The 25,177-nt window shown below is 31.1% G+C and overlaps 1 protein-coding gene across 4 annotated transcripts; it reads right to left on the bottom strand.

Annotated features, from left to right (window-relative positions):
- Positions 1 to 386: 386 nt before the first annotated feature.
- On the bottom strand, positions 387 to 25,177 carry LOC111423151 (putative leucine-rich repeat-containing protein DDB_G0290503). Of its 4 annotated transcripts, none has more exons than XM_071198449.1 (13): positions 24,712 to 25,177; positions 24,344 to 24,660; positions 24,135 to 24,286; positions 17,619 to 18,311; positions 15,841 to 16,026; positions 10,248 to 10,376; positions 9,952 to 10,186; positions 8,377 to 9,647; positions 2,877 to 3,423; positions 2,697 to 2,823; positions 792 to 2,646; positions 630 to 739; positions 387 to 572 (listed from the first exon to the last, which is right to left on the bottom strand). In XM_071198449.1, the coding sequence occupies exons 1-13, from the start codon at positions 24,807 to 24,809 to the stop codon at positions 494 to 496; spliced, it is 5,799 nt and encodes a 1,932-aa protein (XP_071054550.1). In that variant the 5' UTR covers positions 24,810 to 25,177; the 3' UTR covers positions 387 to 493. The 4 variants fall into 4 exon arrangements, with proteins under 4 accessions (XP_071054550.1, XP_071054553.1, XP_071054552.1 ...); XM_071198452.1 differs by lacking the exon at positions 9,952 to 10,186 and adding an exon at positions 9,832 to 9,922; XM_071198451.1 differs by having other exon boundaries at positions 24,153 to 24,286.

The following is a 25,177-nucleotide window of genomic DNA, read 5'->3' as shown; positions in this document are numbered from 1 at the left end:
AGAGGGATCCCTGGTAGACTTGTATTTCGAATAGGCATTATTTCGTAAATTAATGAAAATTTTAATAGTACCGGTTATCCACGGGCGATAATTCTTTCGCAATGTAACTGTTCGGAGTGGTGCATGAGCTCTAAATAAGGATAATATGGAATTATTACAAAAATCTACCTTATCATCAATGGAATCAGAAATAAGAAAGTTGTGCCAGTTTAGATAGTTTAGGTCATCCAATAAGCATTGGTGGTTAAAATGCCTGAAGTCCATAAAAGTCAATGTCTGTGGAACTCTCCCAGGAATATCACTACTTAAGAGAATTTGACTTATAAAAAGATGACAGAACTGCTGCGTGAAAGATATGTATGTATATTAAAAAAAATCATAAAATATACGAATCGAGGGAATTTTTATTAACTATAAAGGATACATTAATAAATATACATGGACAAAAACAAATTGGCTAACTATAACATTTAACGCATCTAATGGGCAAATGTTATCTTTGGAATTCGGTTCGCATCAAAGGTCTTTGCGTCGAACTTGTATTATCCTTTGGTTTCGACTGCCTTTCCAAACTAAAAATGCAATAACAAGGATACATAAAAATAAATTACGAAATATGATAAATATACCTGTTACTCCTTGACGATGAACCACTTCGCTTAAAAATACCGGTTAATCGTTCCTTTAAATCTTTCTTACTTCCTTTTGTGTCTTCGGCAACATCTGAAGTAGAATCAGGCTAAAAATGGAAGTTGTGAAAAAATGAAGAGAAATGAAAAATTTTAAAAAACCTTAGTCAAAGAAAGTGCTTCATTTGAAGAAAAATGTCCAGGGTCTTGGTCATCAATACTCCTTGACTTGGTAAATTTCTTTAATTTTCCTATAATCCCTTTCTTCTTTTTCTTCTCGCCGACAACATCGCTTTGTGTTGATCCTCCTGATAATCGACTATCCAAGCCGACATCTCTTCTTGCGTACCTTGCATTTTCTGCATCCGATCCATATTCTAAAGATTGCACGCTAGAAACGCTGTCAGCGTCTCCTTTCCAAATATTTTGTTCGTGAATAGCAGATGTGTGTTCCAAAGATAAACTCTTTCTATGTAAACTAGAGGTAAGATTTCCATTTCTAGATGAATAATGTCGCATTCTTCCAACAATATCCGTATCATCATGTTCTGTGGAAGTTGCTCTTCTCGTTCCCATGGCTCTCTTTATCCTTTCCCTTTCTCGATCTTCCTCATTTAATTTTTGGGATCGTTTCAATTCGTCGGCAGCTTCTGATAATCTTCGCATAGCAGTTTTAAATTGTGCGCTTTTATCGTCTCGTGGAACTGAAGATTCTTTAGAATTTCGAGATCCTTCAAGTGCCGGTGAAGATTCTCGCGATTTTGATGCTCTTGTTCTTCTTGGAGGTGTTGGAGTGTAAGGTGCTTGATAGGATTGAGTTGGTTGACACCAATCCGGAGCAGATTGAACTAAACTTTCAATTTGCTCAAGTAAAATACTTAATCGGCGATCTTCGTTTTGATCGGTTCGTTTTCTTCCTTGAATAATTCCTTTCATTTCACCGCGTTCTCTCTCATTACGTTCTTTTTCTCTTCTTAATTTCTCATTAGTCGTTCGTAATTTAGCGTGTGCATCACGAAGTTCTAATAAATCACATTGAAGCTCATTTAATTTACGTTTAGTTTCTTCTTGTTCTTCTTCCCCGGATTTTTTTAATTGTTCTAATTTTCTTCGTCCTTCTAATTTTTCTTTGTCGCGTTCTCGTTCTACTTCGTATAAAGTTTGTCGTAAATCGCGTGCTAAAGTTGCCGTTTCTTGTAGTAACCTTTGTTGTTCTTCTCTTTCTTTATGCCAAGCTAATTCCATTCGCGTTCTTAATCCGGCGATTTTCGTTCGGCCGCTGATCAAAATCTTTTCTTCTTCTAACTCATTAACACGGGAATGAAGCTCGGATAATTTTACTTCATAAGTTGATCGACCCGATACTAATTCCGTTTTTAATTTAGAACTTTCAAGGCGCGCTTCGGAAAGTTCGTCTTCCATGCAACTTATTTGTTGTTCCAAAGAAGCCACCTTCATTTTATAATCTTCAATTTCATCGATACTGCTAGCTGATTTTCTTCGTTCGTTCGAACTGGGTCGGTCAGAATTTTTTAATTCGCCTATGGTTTTTTGGGCACCTTCCAACATATGTTTGTAAGTATCTCTTTCGCGTTTAAATCGAGTCACTTGAGTTTGAAGCGATCTCAATTCATCGTTAATGATTTTTATTTGACTTTCGTATCGCAATTTAAACTCGGCTAAATCCGATTTTTTCGCTTTTTCGGCGTTAGATAATTTTGATTGGAGTTCTTTTACATGAAATTCAAGAGCTGTACTATCAGCGCTTATTGTTCTTTGTATTTTTGATACTTTGTCGTAATCGTCAAGTTTTCTTCTTAACTCGTCGTTTTCTCTTCTCATATATTCCATTTGATCGTTAATTACGTTATATTCCCTTTTGATTTGATCTAATTCCAATTTTGTTTCTTCTAATGTTGCTTTTAATCGTACTCTTTCTAAATCGTTTCCGTTTCTAGAATGCTTTTCGGCTTCTTTAGCTTTTTCTTCTTCTTGTTTTTTCATCGCGTTTATTTGACTAGAAAAAGTATTTTAATTATTAGTCAAATTAATTAATTAAATACAAACTTGTTTAAAGCACTTATTTCCGCTACTAATTTTGCTTTTGTAACGACATGTTCTTCTTCTAAAATTTCATATTTCGCAGTTAATTCTTCATATTCTTTTTTTTCTTCGCCCATAACATTTTCTAATTCTAAAAAATTTATTTCTTATTTTTCTGATTGCCTTTTTTAATATTTTACTTACTTTCAATTTTAGTTTGATATTCCTGCTTAATTTCATTAATCATTTTTTTGCTATTTCCATTGCTTTCAAGACTTTTAATTTTGTTCCTTAAAATCCCCAGTTCAATTTCTTTATTTTTATGCTCTTTTTCATAATTATTTTTTAGAATATCAATTTTTTTCTTCTCATTTTGTACATCAACCTCTAACTCGCTAACTTTCTTTTGCAATTTAAGCTTTTCTGTTTTATATTCATCCTCAAGCTTTTTGACTTTACTTTCAGCCGTTTTCTTGTTTTTCTCAGAAACGCCCAGTTTTCCTTCGATTTCGGCAAGATTCGATTTTACTTTAGCCAGTTCATCTTTTAAATCGGATAATTGTTTTGTATCTGTTTTCGTTTTTGTGGAAGATTCGGAACGTTCTTTTTCTAACGAGTCTTCTAATTGTTTTATTAACATATTTTTCGACTTTATTGTTGTTTCTAAACATAATAAACTATTATTTAAATCGTCTATTTGGGTGATGTGATTTTTAGATTCTGATTGTAATTTATTTTTTTCTTCTTCAAGCTAGAATAAATAAGAAAAATGTACTAAAATTAAAACTAAAACTTAATCGGCGAAAATTGCAAAATTCGAAAAAAATGTTGATCATTTCAAAAATTTATTTCTCAAAAACTAAAAGCGACTATTCAAAACGGCTTGTTGCATTAAAAAGAGGATACTTTAATTAATAATTGGTGATATTTCCACAATGATCCTTCAAGAAATTAATTTTATAGCGAATTTTGAAAATTATCGATGAAAATTGCAACATCGAAAAATTTATCAAAACTTCAAATATTGTTTTCTCAAAAACTAAAAGTTATTTTTCAAAACGGGTTAGTTCATTGGAAAGAGGACACTTTTATTAACACTTTGGGAAATTTTCATACTCATATTCCAAGAAATCGATTTTATACGAATTTTTAAAACTTAATCGGCGAAAATAGCAAAATTCCAAAAAAAATTGTCGATCATTTCAAAAATTTATTTCTCAAAAACTAAAAGCGATTTTTCAAAACGGCTTGTTGCATTAAAAAGAGGATACTTTAATTAATAATTGGTGATATTTCCACAATGATCCTTCAAGAAATTAATTTTATAGCGAATTTTGAAAATTATCGATGAAAATTGCAACATCGAAAAATTTATCAAAACTTCAAATATTGTTTTCTCAAAAACTAAAAGTTATTTTTCAAAACGGGTTAGTTCATTGGAAAGAGGACACTTTTATTAACGCTTTGAGAAATTTTCAAACTCATATTCCAAAAAATGGATTTTATACGAATTTTTAAAACTTAATCGACAAAAATAGCAAAATTCCAAAAAAAATTGTCGATCATTTCAAAAATTTATTTCTCAAAAACTAAAAGCGACTATTCAAAACGGCTTGTTGCATTAAAAAGAGGATACTTTAATTAATAATTGGTGATATTTCCACAAGGATCCTTCAAATAATTAATTTTATAGCGAATTTTGAAGATTATCGATAAAAATTGTAACATCGAAAAATGTATCAAAACTTCAAATATTGTTTTCTCAAAAACTAAAAGTTATTTTTCAAAACGGGTTAGTTCATTGGAAAGAGGACACTTTTATTAACGCTTTGAGAAATTTTCAAACTCATATTCCAAGAAATGGATTTTATACGAATTTTTAAAACTTAATCGACAAAAATTGCAAAATTCGAAAAAATTCTCGATCATTTCAAACATTTATTTCTCAAAAACTAAAAGCGATTATTCAAAACGGCTTGTTGCCTTAAAAAGAGGATACTTTAATTAATAATTGGTGATATTTCCACAATGATCCTTCAAGAAATTAATTTTATAGCGAATTTTGAAAATTATCGATGAAAATTGCAACATCGAAAAATTTATCAAAACTTCAAATATTGTTTTCTCAAAAACTAAAAGTTATTTTTCAAAACGGGTTAGTTCATTGGAAAGAGGACACTTTTATTAACACTTTGAGAAATTTTCATACTCATATTCCAAGAAATCGATTTTATACGAATTTTTAAAACTTAATCGGCGAAAATAGCAAAATTCCAAAAAAAATTGTCGATCATTTCAAAAATTTATTTCTCAAAAACTAAAAGCGATTATTCAGAACGGCTTGTTGCATTAAAAAGAGGATACTTTAATTAATAATTGGTGATATTTCCACAAGGATCCTTCAAATAATTAATTTTATAGCGAATTTTGAAGATTATCGATAAAAATTGTAACATCGAAAAATTTATCAAAACTTCAAATATTGTTTTCTCAAAAACTAAAAGTTATTTTTCAAAACGGGTTAGTTCATTGGAAAGAGGACACTTTTATTAACGCTTTGAGAAATTTTCAAACTCATATTCCAAGAAATGGATTTTATACGAATTTTTAAAACTTAATCGACAAAAATTGCAAAATTCGAAAAAATTCTCGATCATTTCAAACATTTATTTCTCAAAAACTAAAAGCGATTTTTCAAAACGGCTTGTTGCATTAAAAAGAGGATATTTTAATTAATAATTGGTGATATTTCCACAATGATCCTTCAAGAAATTAATTTTATAGCGAATTTTGAAAATTATCGATGAAAATTGCAACATCGAAAAATTTATCAAAACTTCAAATATTGTTTTCTCAAAAACTAAAAGTTATTTTTCAAAACGGGTTAGTTCATTGGAAAGAGGACACTCTTATTAACACTTTGGGAAATTTTCAAACTCATATTCCAAGAAATGGATTTTATACGAATTTTTAAAACTTAATCGACAAAAATTGCAAAATTCGAAAAAATTCTCGAAAACATTTATTTCTCAAAAACTAAAAGCGATTTTTCAAAACGGCTTGTTGCATTAAAAAGAGGATATTTTAATTAATAATTGGTGATATTTCCACAATGATCCTTCAAGAAATTAATTTTATAGCGAATTTTGAAAATTATCGATGAAAATTGCAACATCGAAAAATTTATCAAAACTTCAACTATTATTTTCTTAAAACCTAAAAGTAATTTTTCAAAACGGATTGGTTCATTGGAAAGAGGACACTCTTATTAACACATTGGGAAATTTTCATACTCATATTCCAAGAAATCGATTTTATACGAATTTTTAAAACTTAATCGGCGAAAATAGCAAAATTCCAAAAAAAATTGTCGATCATTTCAAAAATTTATTTCTCAAAAACTAAAAGCGACTATTCAAAACGGCTTGTTGCATTAAAAAGAGGATACTTTAATTAATAATTGGTGATATTTCCACAAGGATCCTTCAAATAATTAATTTTATAGCGAATTTTGAAGATTATCGATAAAAATTGTAACATCGAAAAATTTATCAAAACTTCAAATATTATTTTCTCAAAAACTAAAAGTTATTTTTCAAAACGGGTTAGTTCATTGGAAAGAGGACACTTTTATTAACGCTTTGAGAAATTTTCAAACTCATATTCCAAGAAATGGATTTTATACGAATTTTTAAAACTTAATCGACAAAAATTGCAAAATTCGAAAAAATTCTCGATCATTTCAAACATTTATTTCTCAAAAACTAAAAGCGATTATTCAAAACGGCTTGTTGCATTAAAAAGAGGATACTTTAATTAATAATTGGTGATATTTCCACAATGATTCTTCAAGAAATTAATTTTATAGCGAATTTTGAAAATCGATGAAAATTGCAACATCGAAAAATTTATCAAAACTTCAACTATTATTTTCTTAAAACCTAAAAGTAATTTTTCAAAACGGGTTGGTTCATTGGAAAGAGGACACTCTTATTAACACTTTGGGAAATTTTTATACTCATATTCCAAGAAATCGATTTTATACGAATTTTTAAAACTTAATCGGCGAAAATAGCAAAATTCCAAAAAAAATTGTCAATCATTTCAAAAATTTATTTCTCAAAAACTAAAAGCGATTACTCAAAACGGCTTGTTGCATTAAAAAGAGGATACTTTAATTAATAATTGGTGATATTTCCACAATGATCCTTCAAGAAATTAATTTTATAGCGAATTTTGAAAATTATCGATGAAAATTGCAACATCGAAAAATTTATCAAAACTTCAAATATTGTTTTCTCAAAAACTAAAAGTTATTTTTCAAAACGGGTTAGTTCATTGGAAAGAGGACACTTTTATTAACGCTTTGAGAAATTTTCAAACTCATATTCCAAGAAATGGATTTTATACGAATTTTTAAAACTTAATCGACAAAAATTGCAAAATTCGAAAAAATTCTCGATCATTTCAAACATTTATTTCTCAAAAACTAAAAGCGATTATTCAAAACGGCTTGTTGCATTAAAAAGAGGATACTTTAATTAATAATTGGTGATATTTCCACAAGGATCCTTCAAATAATTAATTTTATAGCGAATTTTGAAGATTATCGATAAAAATTGTAACATCGAAAAATTTATCAAAACTTCAAATATTGTTTTCTCAAAAATAAAAGTTATTTTTCAAAACGGGTTAGTTCATTGGAAAGAGGACACTTTTATTAACGCTTTGAGAAATTTTCAAACTCATATTCCAAGAAATGGATTTTATACGAATTTTTAAAACTTAATCGACAAAAATTGCAAAATTCGAAAAAATTCTCGATCATTTCAAACATTTATTTCTCAAAAACTAAAAGCGATTATTCAAAACGGCTTATTGCATTAAAAAGAGGATACTTTAATTAATAATTGGTGATATTTCCACAAGGATCCTTCAAATAATTAATTTTATAGCGAATTTTGAAAATTATCGATAAAAATTGTAACATCGAAAAATGTATCAAAACTTCAAATATTGCTTTCTCAAAAACTAAAAGTTATTTTTCAAAACGGGTTAGTTCATTGGAAAGAGGACAGTTTTATTAACGCTTTGAGAAATTTTCAAACTCATATTCCAAGAAATGGATTTTATACGAATTTTTAAAACTTAATCGGCGAAAATTGCTAAATTCGAAAAAATTCTCGATCATTTCAAACATTTATTTCTCAAGAACTGAAAGTGATTTTTCAAAACGGCTTTTTGCATTAAATAGAGGATACTTTAGTTAATAATTGGTGATATTTCTACAAGGATCCTTCAAGAAATTAATTTTATAGCGAATTTTGAAAATTATCGATGAAAATTGCAACATCGAAAAATTTTTCAAAACTTCAAATATTGTTCTCTCAAAAACTAAAAGTTATTTTTCAAAAGGGGTTAGTACATTGGAAAGAGGACACTTTTATTAACACTTTGGAAAATTTTCATACTCATATTCCAAGAAATCGATTTTGTGCGAATTATTAGAATTTAATCGGCGAAAATTGTAAAATTCATCATTTCAAAAATGTATTTCTCAATAACTAAAAGCGATTATTCAAAACGGCTGCATTATTAATATATGAATTAATCTCACACTCTTATTAACACTTTGGGAAATTTTCAAACTCCTATTCCCAGAAATTGATTTTAAACGAATTTTTAAAACTTAAATATTATTTACCCTATGTTCCAATTTATTAATTTCCTGCTTTTTCTCCTTCTCAATTTTTTGATACTTTTCTTCAATATCTTTATAATCCTTTTCAATTACTAATAATTTTCTTGATTTTTCTTCCAATTCTCCTTTTAATTTATTTAATTCTTTAACTTTAGCGTTATCACTTTTAACGGTTTTTGAACTCAATTCATTTTTTAAATTATTTATTTCATCCGTTAATTTACTAATTTCTTCTTGCAATTTTAAATTTGTCGCTTTCAAGTTTTCGGAATCTTTCATTTTCGATAATTTCTTTGTAAGCTCATCGTTTTTACTTTTTTCTTTAATTAAGCTGCCTTTTTCGTTAGCTAATTCTTTTTCTAAAGCTGCCAACTTCGCCGCTATATCTCCAGGATTTTTTTTCTCCGATTTTATTTCGTTCAGTTCTTCTTGGAGTTTATTTTTTGATGATTCGGAGTTATGTAAAACGACTAAAACGTCGCTAATTTCTTTTTCTAAATCGTTTACCCACGTTTTTAATTGTGATTTGGTAGTCAATTCGTTGGGTTTTTTTGGAGTTCTATTTCTAAAGGATTTAGAAGAGTCTTGTTTTAATTTATTTAATGTTTCTATTAAAACGTCTCTTTCGGTTTCAACTGATTTTAGTTTGCTGTTGTCGATTTTCGTAGCTTCATTTAGTTTATCAGTTAAATCTTTTATTTTGTTATTTGCATCGCCAAGTTCTACTTCTAAAGTAGCTATTTGGTCAATATATTTATTCAGGGATTTATCACTTTTTAAACTTTTTGTGTTTCTTGATAATTGATACCTTTTATTTTCTGTTGTTAATTTTTCATTATCGTTTTCTAAATTTTGTACTCTCGTTCTTAATAAGTTTGCTTCTTGTTCCACTGCTTGAAGTTGACTTTTTAAATCTAAAGTATTTTGGTCCAGTATTTCAATCGATTTTTGTTTTTCAATCGGTTTTCTTTTCAATTTTTGGCATTCTTTTTCACTCTCTTCTAGTTTTTTCTGCAAAGCTTTAATTTCCGCGTCCAATGTTTTTTTCGGTTTAATTGCTAATTTATCTTGTAATTCTTTAGTTTTTTTCTTTGCTCTTTCATTTTCTCCTTCTAATTCTTCAACTTTCTTTCTTAAAACTGAAGCTTCTTGTTCGCTTAATTCTAGTTGTAGTTTTAATTCTCCTACGTCTTCATCATCGGAAATACCCTCATCTTTTTCCATTGATTGGTCAGATGATCTATTACCGGCGTTAGTTGGACTTAATTTTCTGCCTAAAGGGTAAAAAGAAATTAAATAAGTGAGTAATAAGCTAATGTTATGAAGGAAAATAAAACAGGCATCAAAATTTACAAAAGGATTTGTTGTTTTCTACACGGAGAAAATGGCTATATCAGCATGTTAGTGAAAAAAAAAGTTAGTTTGGGGAAATAAGAAATCCTTAAATAATTATCCTACTTCTTGCCCTTGTAGCCATTTTCTTTAATTGCATAGCCAGCGATTCGTTATCGTCTTCAATCCTCGACGCTTTTTTTCGTAAATTTTGCGCCTGTAACGAAAGAAAAAAATTCAAATTACCAATCGGCGATATCAGAGCAGTCATCGGAGAAAAGTCCTTTCTAGGATTGTACATTGACGTCGAAAGTTGATATCTTTGCTCGTACTTTGGCAAAATAGTTATCGGGATATCCGTTTGAATCGCTTTTTCTTCAAACTCACTATTAAATAACACTAAAGGAACCGGTTTTCTATAAACCGGAAGTTCCACATCCACCTTTACCGGAATTACTCGTTTTTTCCTTTGTTGTCTCAGCTTTTATTTTTGTTACAAGGATTATTTATAAAAATAAATGTTTAAAATCAAAAATTCTCACCTCTTCCTCAGCAAATTTTAATTGTTCCTTTAAATCAGCTTCTCTTTCCATTGAATCTTGTAAATCCCTCAATAATTGAGCTGGGTCCTCTTGCGACCCTCCTCTGGTTAAAGATTCTCTTGATACTTTCTTTAAATTATAACAAAAATTAATTTAGATTATATTGCAATACCAATATTGTGATATTGGTTGCATACTTGCAATGATGACGTCAAATACGACAAGTTCGACCGCTACGACAAACGTATTTCCAATAATACGCGTTAACCGTTTGAAATATCAAAAAAAGTTTCAAACAAAAGTTGTTTAAAAATGGAAAATTGATACTTTTTCTGCAAAATATTTGATTAATTATTGTTAATTACCGAGATTATTAAGAAGCATTTCTAAAAGGGCTTGGTAGAGGTGTAAATAACTATTAAACGAACACTTTTTCTAAATAACATTTTTTGATATTTCGTAAAATAAAGGAGGAAAATTAGAAATTCCCACGCTGAAATATTGTAATAATTTCCTAATTTTTGTATTCAATAAAAAACCGGCTAAAACCGGTTTGCCACACCACCAATCCTTTAAGGGCGCGGCTAATACAAAAATTAGGAAATTATTACAATATCTCGGCGTGGGAATTTCTAATTTTCCTCCGTTATTTAATGAAATATCAAAAAATGTTATTTAGAAAAAGTGTTCGTTTAATAATTATCTACACCTCTACCAAGCCCTTTTAAAAATGCTTCTTAATAATCTCGATAATTAATAATAATTAATCAAATATCTTGCAGAAAAAGTATAAATTTTCCATTTTTAAACAACTTTTATTTGAAAAATTTTTTGATATTTCATAAAATAAAGGAGGAAAATTAGAAATTCCCACGCTGAAATATTGTAATAATTTCCTAATTTTTGTATTCAATAAAAAACCGGCTAAAACCGGTTTGCCACACCACCAATCCTTTGAGGGTGCGGCTAATACAAAAATTAGGAGATTATTACAATATCTCGGTGTGGGAATTTCTAATTTTCCTCCGTTATTTCATGAAATATCAAAAAATGTTATTTAGAAAAAGTGTTCGTTTAATAATTATCTACACCTCTACCAAGCCCTTTTAAAAATACTTCTTAATAATCTCGATAATTAATAATAATTAATCAAATATCTTGCAGAAAAAGTATAGATTTTCCATTTTTAAACAACTTTTGTTTGAAAAATTTTTTGTTATTTCATAAAATAAAGGAGGAAAATTAAAAATTCCCACGCTGAAATATTGTAATAATTTCCTAATTTTTGTATTCAATAAAAAACCGGCTAAAACCGGTTTGCCACACCACCAATCCTTTGAGGGTGCGGCTAATACAAAAATTAGGAGATTATTACAATATATCGGTGTGGGAATTTCTAATTTTCCTCCGTTATTTCATGAAATATCAAAAAATGTTATTTAGAAAAAGTGTTCGTTTAATAATTATCTACACCTCTACCAAGCCCTTTTAAAAATGCTTCTTAATAATCTCGATAATTAATAATAATTAATCAAATATCTTGCAGAAAAAGTATAAATTTTCCATTTTTAAACAACTTTTGTTTGAAAAATTTTTTGATATTTCATAAAATAAAGGAGGAAAATTAAAAATTCCCACGCTGAAATATTGTAATAATTTCCTAATTTTTGTATTCAATAAAAAACCGGCTAAAACCGGTTTGCCACACCACCAATCCTTTGAGGGCGCGGCTAATACAAAAATTAGGAAATTATTACAATATCTCGGCGTGGGAATTTCTAATTTTCCTCCGTTATTTAATGAAATATCAAAAAATTTTATTTAGAAAAAGTGTTCGTTTAATAATTATATACACCTCTACCAAGCCCTTTTAAAAATGCTTCTTAATAATCTCGATAATTAATAATAATTAATCAAATATCTTGCAAAAAAAGTATAAATTTTCCATTTTTAAACAACTTTTGTTTGAAACATTTTTTGATATTTCATAAAATAAAGGAGGAAAATTAAAAATTCCCACGCTGAAATATTGTAATAATTTCCTAATTTTTGTATTCAATAAAAACCCGGCTAAAACCGGTTTGCCACACCACCAATCCTTTGAGGGCGCGGCTAATACAAAAATTAGGAAATTATTACAATATATCGGCGTGGGAATTTTTAATTTTCCTCCGTTATTTAATGAAATATCAAAAAATTTTATTTAGAAAAAGTGTTCGTTTAATAATTATCTACACCTCTACCAAGCCCTTTTAAAAATGCTTCTTAATAATCTCGATAATTAATAATAATTAATCAAATATCTTGCAGAAAAAGTATAAATTTTCCATTTTTAAACAACTTTTGTTTGAAACATTTTTTGATATTTCATAAAATAAAGGAGGAAAATTAGAAATTCCCACGCTGAAATATTGTAATAATTTCCTAATTTTTGTATTCAATAAAAAACCGGCTAAAACCGGTTTGCCACACCACCAGTCCTTTGAGGGCGCGGCTAATACAAAAATTAGGAGATTATTACAATATCTCGGTGTGGGAATTTCTAATTTTCCTCCGTTATTTCATGAAATATCAAAAAATGTTATTTAGAAAAAGTGTTCGTTTAATAATTATCTACACCTCTACCAAGCCCTTTTAAAAATGCTTCTTAATAATCTCGATAATTAATAATAATTAATCAAATATCTTGCAGAAAAAGTATAAATTTTCCATTTTTAAAAAACTTTTGTTTGAAACTTTTTTTGATATTTCATAAAATAAAGGAGGAAAATTAAAAATTCCCACGCTGAAATATTGTAATAATTTCCTAGTTTTTGTATTCAATGGTAAATAGAGTACGCACGATCTCACTAAAACCGGTTTGCCACACCACCAATTCTTTGAGGGCACGGCTAATACAAAAATTAGGAAATTATTACAATATCTCGGCGTGGGAATTTCTAATTTTCTTCCGTTATTTTATGAAATATCAAAAAATATTATTTAGAAAAAGTGTTCGTTTAATAATTATCTACACCTCTACCAAGACCTTTTAATATAATAATAATAATTTATTGAGCCAAATTAGAAAAAACAAAATACAATAATAAGGAAAAGTACAATAATATTAAACTTAAATTATAGCTCAAAGGGTGCAAGGGCAGAAAAGGCAAAACAATGCCACTGATTTTACTTGCACCTAATGAGAACAGCAGCAGAAAATAAAATAAAAGTTAAATCAAATCAAAACTGAGCAGTATCAATGAAAATGAGATAATAAAAATAAAAACAAAAATAAAAACAAGTAGTTAGGATTATTAAATTACCAAAAGAATCAAAAGCAACACTATATCAATTATCACAAAAACCGATCAAACACCCTCTCGCGCAAAACAATAGATCTAAACAACTGAACCGAGCGGGCACACCTCGCAGAACTGGGAATCGCATTCCAAAAACGAGCTACTTGATAGGAAAACGAGCACTGAAATTTTGACGATCTATGCAGCGGAACTGTAATAGAAAATCCATGCCTAAGATTCAAATTGTGTACATCAGTTCTGAAGGTAATCTTGCGAGAAAGATAAGGAGGTTTACCAGAAATAATAATCCCATGAATAAAAGACAAGTAATGAAAAACAAATCTCTGTCGCATATTCAGCCAACCACAATTCTGAAGAGCTTGTGAGACGTGATCACCTCTCCTCAATTTATAAATAAAGCGAAGACACGAATTCTGCACGACCTGAATTCTTCGCAAACTCTCAAAAGATAGACATGGACCAAATACAACGTTACAATAATTAAAGTGAGACAAAACCAGAGCATCACAGAGAAGGCGTTTGAGCTTTATCGACAAAAACATTTTACTAAAATAGAGGCTTCTAAGGGACCCATACGCGCGCCTACATATCAACCTAATGTGATCACCAAAAGTAAGCCTATCATCAATGACAACACCCAAACTCTTGACCGAGTCCACCACTCTTAATTGCTCCCCTAGCATACCAATGTTAATGTCATTTTTATTAACAGATAAGTTACCCTTTTTAGTAAATAAGATGCATTGGGTCTTGTCAGGATTGATCACAAGAGCATGCCTTTGTATCTCCACACATAAGTGACCCAATTCCTCAGTAATTCTGTCACATGCATGAGGCAACTCATCAGGTATGAGGTCGAAATAAAGCTGTGTATCATCCGCATATAAGTGATAGGAACATAAGGTTAATTTTGAAAATAAATTGCTGGTGAATATACTAAATAAAAGTGGACCCAAAATAGAACCCTGCGGTACACCTGCTACAATTGTAGAAGGATCAGAACAAACGGATTTAACCTTAACCGATTGCATCCTGTTAGAAAGATAGCTCCGAAACAAGGAAACAGCACAATCAGAAACACCAATAAACCTCAGAATAGCCAACAAAAGGTTATGATTCAAAATATCAAATGCCTTGCTGAAATCAAGAAGCACAAGTACAGTAGATCTTCCCCCATCCAGAGCTCTAAAAACGTCATCTGTCAGATCAAGAAGTGCCGTGGCACAGCTATACTGTCGCCTAAAGCCAGATTGTTTCTGAGGTAAAATATGATTAGAATTTAAAAAGGATTGTAGTTGTTCCGCCATAATCCTCTCCAACACTTTGGAAAGAACCGGGAGGATGGTTATGGGCCTCAGATCTTTAAACTCCTTAACTGGATTGGCTTTAGGAACAGGAGTCACCAAACCAAACTTCCACGCACTCGGGTAAACTGACTCTTTCAAGCAGAAATTAATTATATGGCAAAGAACATTCAAAATACGAGGACAGCACAACCTAACCATATCCAGGGAAATTCCATCAGAACCAACACTAGTGGACTTAAATGAAAGTAACATTCGCTCAACAAATTCCACAGAGACGTCACTGAAAGTAAAGGTAGTACCTTCAGGATTTAATCTATATCTATCATAAAAATGTAATAAATCAGCGTCAGGTTCAACAACAACATCACCAATAGCTTCAGAAAAAAACAAATTAATATTGTCCGGATCGGCCAGATGAGGAGGTAAATCTGTAATATTAGACTTAACAACATTATATTTTCTCAATGTCCTCCACATAGAACGAGATCCCCCAACCACACAGTTCTATTCAAGAAAAGCCTTTTTTTCACGACGAATAGCACCGGTGACAAAGTTACGCAGCTGTTTGTAGTATTGAAAATGTACAGGATTTCCTGTTCTCTTGTAACGCCTCAAGGCAGCCTCTCTAAGTCCTATCATCTCCCTGATGTTGCTAGTAAACCACGGCAAAGAGTCTTTCTTAACAGTTCCAGTAATGAGTGGTGCATGAACATCAAATAAAGAGATTAAAACCTCATTAAAATAGTCGACCTTTTCATCAATAGAGGGGAGAACATATAAAGCCTCCCAATTCATAATATCTAAGTCTCTATTAAAATTGTCCATGATAATATTACGCAAATTGCGAAAAGTAACAAACCTGGATCTAGCCCTAATTCTTTGAATTGTCAGTTCACAAAAAATCAACAGATTTTTTATATTTCAAACGGTTAACGCGTATTATTGAAAATACGTTTGTCGGAGCGGTCGAATAGCCTTACTTACTCTTTCCGTTGCAAACCTGGTAGATCCTAACATAGGAGCTTTTGTTTTAGGTGTTTCCAGTTTTGTTTTAGCATCCTCAAGTTCTTTACGTAAATTTTCGTTTCGTTCGTTTTCAGCGCTCAATTCCTTCTCGAGATTTTTTATTTTTTCTAAATAACCCGATGAGTTTTCTCCTCCAGTTGATACCTAAAAATTAAAGAAAAATATGATACAATCCATGTTGCAGGTTTAAATGAGGTATTAATAATAAGAAAACGCTTTAAAAAAACTTCTTTCCTGCTTTTTATTTTATAAATTTCCTCGGTACCGGTTTCCACCTTTTCATTAGGTCATCATCAGCTGAATCTACATAATTGGAAAAATTTATTTATCTTATGTACTTTTTTTTTATAAATCAACATCAAACTTCTTTAAACATTTATAAAAAACTATTATTTAAACTAAACACTAAACATCGAAAATTTGATCAAAACTTCAAATATTGTTTTCTCAAAAACTAAAAGTTATTTTTTAAATCGTATTGGTTCATTGGAAAGAGGAGAGTCTTATTAACACTTTGCGAAATTTTCAAACTCATATTCCAAGAAATGGATTTTATACGAATTTTTAAAACTTAATCGGCGAAAATTGCTAAATCGATTATTTCAAAAATTTATTTCTCAAGAACTAAAAGTGATTTTTCAAAACGGCTTATTGCATTAAAAAGAGGATACTTTAATTAATAATTGGTGATATTTCCACAAGGATTCTTCAAATAATTAATTTTATAGCGAATTTTAAAGATTATCGATAAAAATTGTAACATCGAAAAATTTATCAAAACTTCAAATATTGTTTTCTCAAAAACTAAAAGTTATTTTTCAAAACGTGTTAGTTCATTAGAAAGAGGACACTTTTATTAACGCTTTGAGAAATTTTCAAACTCATATTCCAAGAAATGGATTTTATACGAATTTTTAAAACTTAATCGGCGAAAATTGCAAAATTCGAAAAAATTCTCGATCATTTCAAACATATTTCTCAAGAACTGAAAGTGATTTTTCAAAACGGCTTTTTGCATTAAATAGAGGATACTTTAGTTAATAATTGGTGATATTTCTACAAGGATCCTTCAAATAATTAATTTTATAGCGAATTTTGAAAATTATCGATAAAAATTGTAACATCGAAAAATTTATCAAAACTTCAAATATTGTTCTCTCAAAAACTAAAAATTATTTTTCAAAAGGGGTTAGTACATTGGAAAGAGGACACTTTTATTAACACTTTGGAAAATTTTCATACTCATATTCCAAGAAATCGATTTTATGCGAATTATTAGAATTTAATTGGCGAAAATAGTAAAATTCGAGAAAATTGTCGATCATTTCAAAAATTTATTTCTCAAGAACTAAAAGTGATTTTTCAAAACGGCTTATTGCATTAAAAAGAGGATACTTTAATTAATAATTTGTGATATTTCCACAAGGATCGTTCAAGAAACTAATTTTATAGCGAATTTTGAAAATTATCGATGAAAATTGCAACATCGGAAATTTTATCAGAACTTTAAATATTGTTTTTTCAAAAACTAAAAGTTATTACTTAACTAGACATTATACGCTATATATAGTAATTATTGAATTATATATCTTAATATAGATTCGGCTGATGATGACCTAATCTAAAGGTCGAAACCGGTACCGAGAAAATTTATAAAATAAAACTTTTTTAAAGCGTTTTCTTAATATTAATAAAAAAAATTATTTTTAAATAAATAAGATTCTTGTTAAACAAACCTCTTGCAATTTTTTATCGATTTCTCCTTTTTCCGTTTCTAATTGTTCGACTTTTCTTTCGGTTTTGCGCAGCTTAAACGAAAGTATTCGACAGTTTTTGGTGGTTTGTTCTAATTCTTTTTTTAATGATGTATACTCGTCGGCTTGATCCTCCCTGAAATTATCTTGCATTTCTTCCATTTCGTCCTCGAGGTCGCGTAATTCTTTTTTCATGTCCTCGTTTTCGTCCATTAATTCTTCACATAACGTTTCTGCGGCTAATAATTTCGATCGAAGATCGTCGGCGATTTTTTGAGCTTGCTGAGCTGTTGGCCTTTGGTCCACTTCTTCTTCTAACTCTTTCACTTTTAAACTTAAAATTTTTTTCTCGTCTTTATAATCGTCCAAAATATTTTGCAATTCATTACATTTTTGTTGCAACTTTAAAACCTCCGTTGAATTTTTACTCGACGATGTTTCCATAGCTGTTAATCTCCTTAAAAGAATATTACTTTTTTCTTTTTCTAACCGATCGCATTTCGATTTCGTCGTTTCTAATTCTTTTTTAAGGCTGTCAATTTGATCCCGATATTCGATTTCATTTTGATCTACTAATGTTGTATCTGTTGTTTCTGTACCTGCTAAACTTACGTTATCATCTGTATCTGTGGAATAATCGGGTGTTTTGTTTTCTTGCTTTGGAGTTCTTTTTACCTATTTTATGGTTAAAATAAAAAATTTTATTATCGAAGAAATATTTACATTGAAAAGCAACACAATTTAAAAAAACATGCTTTTTCAGAAAATATAATTATGTTTTTACAAATTCGTTAATTGTGTCAGTGTGGTTTGGTTTAATAATGATTATTTAAATTGTAGTAGTGAAATGAATTTTTAACAAAAAAAATTTTTTATTAATTTATTTTTATTTACATTTATTAATATTTCATTTGACATAGATGTCGTTAATTCTTTAATCCAATAATTACTAATACGTATAAAAACAGCAGCTATACATAAACAATTGAGGCGTTGCAATTCCTACAGTGTGTTAATTAATTATCGTACCTAGTGATGGAACGGATGGTGATTTTGCGAAAAAATTGTCGATCAGTTCAAAAATTTATTTCTCAACAACTGAAAGTGATTTTTCAAAACGGCTTGTTGCATTAAAAAGAGGATACTTTAATTAATAATTAGTGATATTTCCACAAGGATCCTTCAAGAAATTAATTTTATAGCGAATTTTGCAAGTTATCGATGAAAATTTTATCAAAACTTCAAATTTTGCTTTCTCAAAAATTAAAAATTATTTTTCAAAACGGGTCGGTTCATTGGAAAGAGGACATTCTTATTAACACTTTGGGAAATTTTCAACTTTATATTCCAAGAAATGGATTTTATACGAATTTTTAAAACTTAATCGGCGAAAATTGCAAAATTCGAAAAAATTCTCGATCATTTCAAACATTTATTTCTCAAGAACTGAAAGTGATTTTTCAAAACGGCTTGTTGCATTAAAAAGAGGATACTTTAGTTAATATTTAGTGATATTTCTACAAGGATCCTTCAAGAAATTAATTTTATAGCGAACTTTGAAATTTATCGATGAAAATTGCAACATCGAAAATTTTATCAAAACTTTAAATATTGTTTTCTCAAGAACTAAAAATTATTTTTCAAAACGGGTTAGTTCATTGGAAAGAGGACACTTTTATTAACACTTTGGGAAATTTTCAAAGTCATATTCCAAGAAATGGATTTTATACGAATTTTTAAACTTAATCGGCGAAAATTGCAAAATTCGAAAAAATTGTCGATCATTTCAAAATCATCTCAAAAACCAAGAGTGATTTTTCAAAACGGCTTGTTGCATTAAAAAGAGCATACTTTAGTTAATAATTAGTGATATTTCTACAAGGAACCTTCAAGAAATTAATTTTATAGCGACCTTTGAAATTTATCGATGAAAATTGCAACATCGAAAATTTTATCAAAACTTTAAATATTGTTTTCTCAAGAACTAAAAGTTATTTTTCAAAACGGGTTAGTTCATTGGAAAGAGGACATTCTTATTAACACTTTGGGAAATTTTCAACTTTATATTCCAAGAAATGGATTTTATACGAATTTTTAAAACTTAATCGGCGAAAATTGCAAAATTCGAAAAATTGTCGATCAAATTTCTACAAAAACAAAAGAAACACGCATACATAAACCAATCACCATTCACGACCACATTATTGATACCTACCTCTCAAAAATTAACTCACCCAAACCACGCGATCGTCAAGAGCTTATCAATTCCCTCAAACGGAAATTTGTAGAAAACTACCAAATCGATACGATTGTCGCATTTTCTGGAAGTTACATGTACGTTATCATGATTGATCTTCAGGACACCTCTAAGCCATCTCCTACAGAACCTATCCACGGCTACCAATCCTCGATTCCGCAAGATCAACAATGACCAGCATAAAATTATTGTACGCAAACATTAACAGCTACCACCCGAAATCACACCTGATCGGAAACTACATCATTAACAATCATATCCGTTGCGCAATGTTTGTGGAAACAAAATCGAAGTCTTCCATCACATTTAGAAACTGGACGTCAATCCAAAATCACGGCAATATTATAAATAGAGGAGTCAGAGGAGGAGCGGTGGCTATGGGCCACCCCGCGATACAATTGAGAAAATCCAACCCCCCCGCAATCAACTCTCCATTAAATAATGCACTTCATTTTTGTATCACTATCGGGACAGACTTAATACATGTTTTCTTAATTTATATCTACCCGTTTAGTAAAATTGAAGAATCCATATTTAACATGGCCTCACTGCACGACAAATGTCTCATAATTGGTGACTTCAATCCGAATCCAACCAAAAGGAAACACATAAGACATTTCCTGAATATGTCCAATTTCGTACAAATCACGACTCCTCCCACGTACGTTATGGAAAACAATCCGAACTCTACTCCTGATCTACTATTCTGCACAAGAAACATCCGCGGTCTAATTACACAGGTAGGAGTTGTTCCGGATTTATGCTCCGATCACTTGGGCATTTTAGTTTATGTCAACGTCACAACCAACGTACCTAAACCTGTTCCGACTTTAATTAAAAACTATAAGCTTTGCGACATGGAGACAGTTAACTCAATAATGAAAGACTTCATAGAAGCACATCAGACAATCACAGTTGACACGATCTCAAGGTTTAACAAATGTCTTAAGGAGTCAATAGACAAAGCGAGCCCATCCAGAACCACCAAACACTACAGTTTTCCGCTACCTCCATTTATTATCAGACTCATCAAGGAGAAAAGACGCCTATATCGAGACTTCAGGGTATATGAAGTGCCTGAGTTGAAAAAGAAGTTTAATGAGTTCAACAAAAAGATACAGAAACTAATTCAGCAATACAGAACGGAAAAGTATATGGAAGCCTGTGACAAAATAAAACTGTGTAAAGGAAGAAACTATTGGCACGAAATTCGAAAACTATCAAGATACCAAAAGACACCTGGGACGGAGGAGCTCATTGATCCTACCGATGGCGGTGTGCACTCCAATCCTGAAGAGATTGTCAACATACACGCTGACTACCTAGAAGGTGTATTCACCTTTACCGAGGATGTTTCGTTTTGTCCCCACAATAAAAACATTATAGATAATTGGTACGAATCCGCATTTTTGACACCGTTCGAGACACCCGAAGATGCTCTCATGTTGGAAGACGAATATTTTACTCTTCTTGGACAGGGAAAAGATACCGCTCCCGGTTATGATAACATCACAAGGAAACGGCTTAGAAGTCTAGATCTTAATATCCATGGCTTTATCAGAAAAATAATTAACTTTTGCCTTACGACTCAGCATTTCCCGCGCGACTGGAAGACGTCTATTATAACTTGTATTCCCAAGAAGGATTCTTCTCTATCTGATCCAGCCAACTATCGCCCCATCTCACTGCTCCCCGTAATTGGAAAACTCTTCGAGACGCACTTGAAGATCAAGCTCCTGGCTGCGGTATCAAAGAAAATTCCGCTTTACCAATTTGGCTTCCAATCCGGCAAATCAACATCCCAGCCACTAACTATTCTGGTTTCCAACTTCCAGGCGGCACGTTTTATAAAACTGAAATCTGCAGCAGTTTTTCTGGACGTCCGAAAGGCCTTTGACTCCGTGTGGCACAAAGGATTGCTATTTAAACTGGATAAGCTAAAAACGCCATACTATCTTCTAACCCTGATAAACCAATTCCTGTCGAATCGCTCCTCCATCGTGAAGTTGAAAAATCATTTCTCCCACAGCTTCTCCGCTCAGCAAGGCCTTATTCAGGGTTCGCCTATCTCTCCCTCTCTATACAATCTTTTCTGCCACGATCTTTACAACGACAACCCAGACGCCTTTAACCTCACTGCATACGCACTACTTTATGCCGACGACACAGCATTGGTCTCGCACAGTAGGGATATCACTTCCTCGGTCCGTAAGCTGCAGACGCTCATAAACGAAACGGAAAATTGGTACCAAAAATGGCGCATCCTACTCAATCCCACAAAAACACAATTTTTTGTCCCATTCCTCTCACCCCGCTCTCCCTCTCCCACAATTACAATCCAATCAACGGCAATCTCCGTCTCACCAACCTGCAAGTATCTTGGCATAATACTTGACAGAACGCTTAAGTTTTCCACTCATGCAACCAAGGTGAAGATGAAAGTAAAGACACGCGCCAAACACTTTAAATCTCTCTCGTTCAGCGGTCGCGGAATCTCTACCTCATGTGCCTCGCACATCTACAAGACCATATGCAGGCCCATCATAGAATATGGATCAATACTGCTAAACAACGCACCAAGAAGAACGAAGTACCACCTGGAAGTAGCGGAAAGATCTGCACTGAGATCCATCACCCGAATTAGGAACCCCCGTAATCCCCTCTTTAACCCTAGCAATGATCTGCTTTACCAATTTACCGATATACCCCCTATCCATACCCGTCTTCAATCTTTGTCCGATAAATCCATTCTAAATTTTCCTACCAACGCCTTGCAACACACGCTTATATCGACTCCATTACTCCACCCTCGCAACAACCCACCTCTTCTCTTCCAAAAACTCCTGGCCGTCAGAGAGGACTGAAGCAAGCCGCCGACTACAAAAATCACGGGCAGAAAGACCTTGGTCGGTAGCCCTATTCTCACCCCTTAACTTTTTTTATTTTTGTTTTATATACATATAGATATTTTTATTGTTATTCTTATTTTTTTTTTATGTAGTGGGTACAGAATAAAATTTGTTTTTCTTCTTGTCGATCATTTCAAACATTTATTTCTCAACAACTGAAAGTGATTTTTCAAAACGGCTTGTTGCATTAAAAAGAGGATACTTTAGTTAATAATTGGTGATATTTCCACAAGGATCCTTCAAGAAATTAATTTTATAGCGAATTTTGCAAGTTATCGATGAAAATTTTATCAAAACTTCAAATATTGTTTTCTCAAAAACTAAAAATTATTTTTCAAAACGGGTTGGTTCATTGGAAAGAGGACACTCTTAATAACACTTTGGGAAATTTTCAAATTCATATTCCAAGAAATGGATTTTATACGAATTTTTAAAACTTAATCGGCGAAAATTGCAAAATTCTAAAATTTTTCGGTCGGTTTAAAAATTTATTTCTCAAAAACTAAAAGCGATTTTTCAAAACGGCTTGTTGCATTAAAAAGAGGATACTTTAATTAATAATTAGTGATATTTCCACAATGATCCTTCAAGAAATGAATTTTATAGCGAATTTTGAAACTTATCGATGAAAATTGCAACATCGATAATTTTATCAAAACTTCAAGTATTGTTTTTTCGAAAACTAAAAATTATTTTTCAAAATGGATCGGTTCATTGGAAAGAGGGCACTCTTATTAACAATTTTCAACCTTATATTCCAAGAAATGGATTTTATACGAATTTTTAAAACTTAATCGGCGAAAATTGCAAAATTCGAAAAAAATTTCGATCATTTCAAAAATTTATTTCTCAAAAACTAAAAGTGATTTTTCAAAACGGAATTTTTCTATTCTGGTGTAGTTGCCGGATATCCGTTCCACCACTAATTAACACACTGTATGTCACGCAAATATTTTATTTTCTTTTTAAAATTTCTTTATGTTCTAAAACCACACACAATATTCTTACAGATGCAATGAAGAAATAAACACTTCGATAGAAAAAGTGTTTTTCCGAATCGATAAGTTTAAAAATAGATGCACCGCTTGTCATTAGTCGATTTCAGTTCGGCAATGTCCAAATTGAAAAAGACCAAGAAAATACATACAAAAGGAAGCAAATGATTCTAAAAATAAGCTTTTGATAGAAATCTTACCACAAAATCAGGCACAACACCAAAAATAAAACCGTTATCGCTACAAGGACAGTTACAATCCGATTAGAATCGAATTGAAATTAAAGATGATTGTTAGTATCTAATTAGGGGTTTTAATGGGCCACCAAATTATTTACTTGAATAAGAAATTGTACATCGTTATTTGTAGAAGACGAAGATTCCGTTGAATCTGGTATTGTTTTTATTTCTTTTATGTGAATCCTTTTTGTTTTATCCTCTCGTAAAGGTTTTGAATAAGAATCGTTTCTAAATGATACACTATCCGATACTAAATGATATAATTTCAAAATTTAAAAAATTAAATTAAAAAAGAAATTAAAATTACCTGTTCGATCAACAGGTCTTTGTTTCCTTGTTGGTAATTTAATGTTAACTGTAGGAATGTTTGCTTGGGCATTATCATTAAGGCTTGATAAATCCGGTGTAGACTCCCAAGATGAAGGATTAGAAGAAAATTCTTGCTGTTTAGTTTTTCCTTTTTGATCTTTATCAAAGGCAAGATTTCCGCTGGATCCCCAACTTCTTTTCGAACCATCATCATTTCCCCAAGTGGTTAAACTCGGCGTAGAAACGGTGGCGTCCGATTTATTCAAAAGCGACGAATCATCTCGCCTAGTTTTCCCACCATGTTCTTTATAATCCCTTCAAAAAATAAAAATTAAAGAAGGTAGATTAAAAAAATTATAAATTTACCTAAAGCATCTTTTACATCTTGTGGGCCATCTAACTTGCGGATGAAATCCTAATGGGCATAATGGATCGCCTTTTGCTAAAGGATATAGATGGTGCATTTTTTTTGAAATAAACAGAAAAGCTGAAAATTTCGCAGCAAAATCGTTTTTAACTTAAGCGTCGGTCGGGTTATTTTTGGTTACGAGCACCACGTACACGCGCATTTCGTTTCGTATGGAACGATCTACTGCTCCAAATTGGATGGGCCAAACGACTTTACCTAGCCGATTGCGACATCAACGTATTATTTAAAACGTACTGCGTGATATCAAATTCGCTCCATCTCAAACATCTTCGCGGGATTATTTATTATTATCGGTCTTTTTCAATGCTTGGAAAATCAAAGAGTTTTCGAAGAGTTTTATAAGTCAACTGGGCAGCAACTCCGACTCAATACTAGCAGCGCTCTGACGTTGCCACGGTCGCC

This window comes from Onthophagus taurus, chromosome 8 (genome assembly GCF_036711975.1).
Source record: "Onthophagus taurus isolate NC chromosome 8, IU_Otau_3.0, whole genome shotgun sequence".
Lineage (NCBI taxonomy): Eukaryota > Metazoa > Arthropoda > Insecta > Coleoptera > Scarabaeidae > Onthophagus > Onthophagus taurus.
Note: the sequence above shows the minus strand (reverse complement) of the source record. Positions and strands in the feature narration are given on the sequence as shown.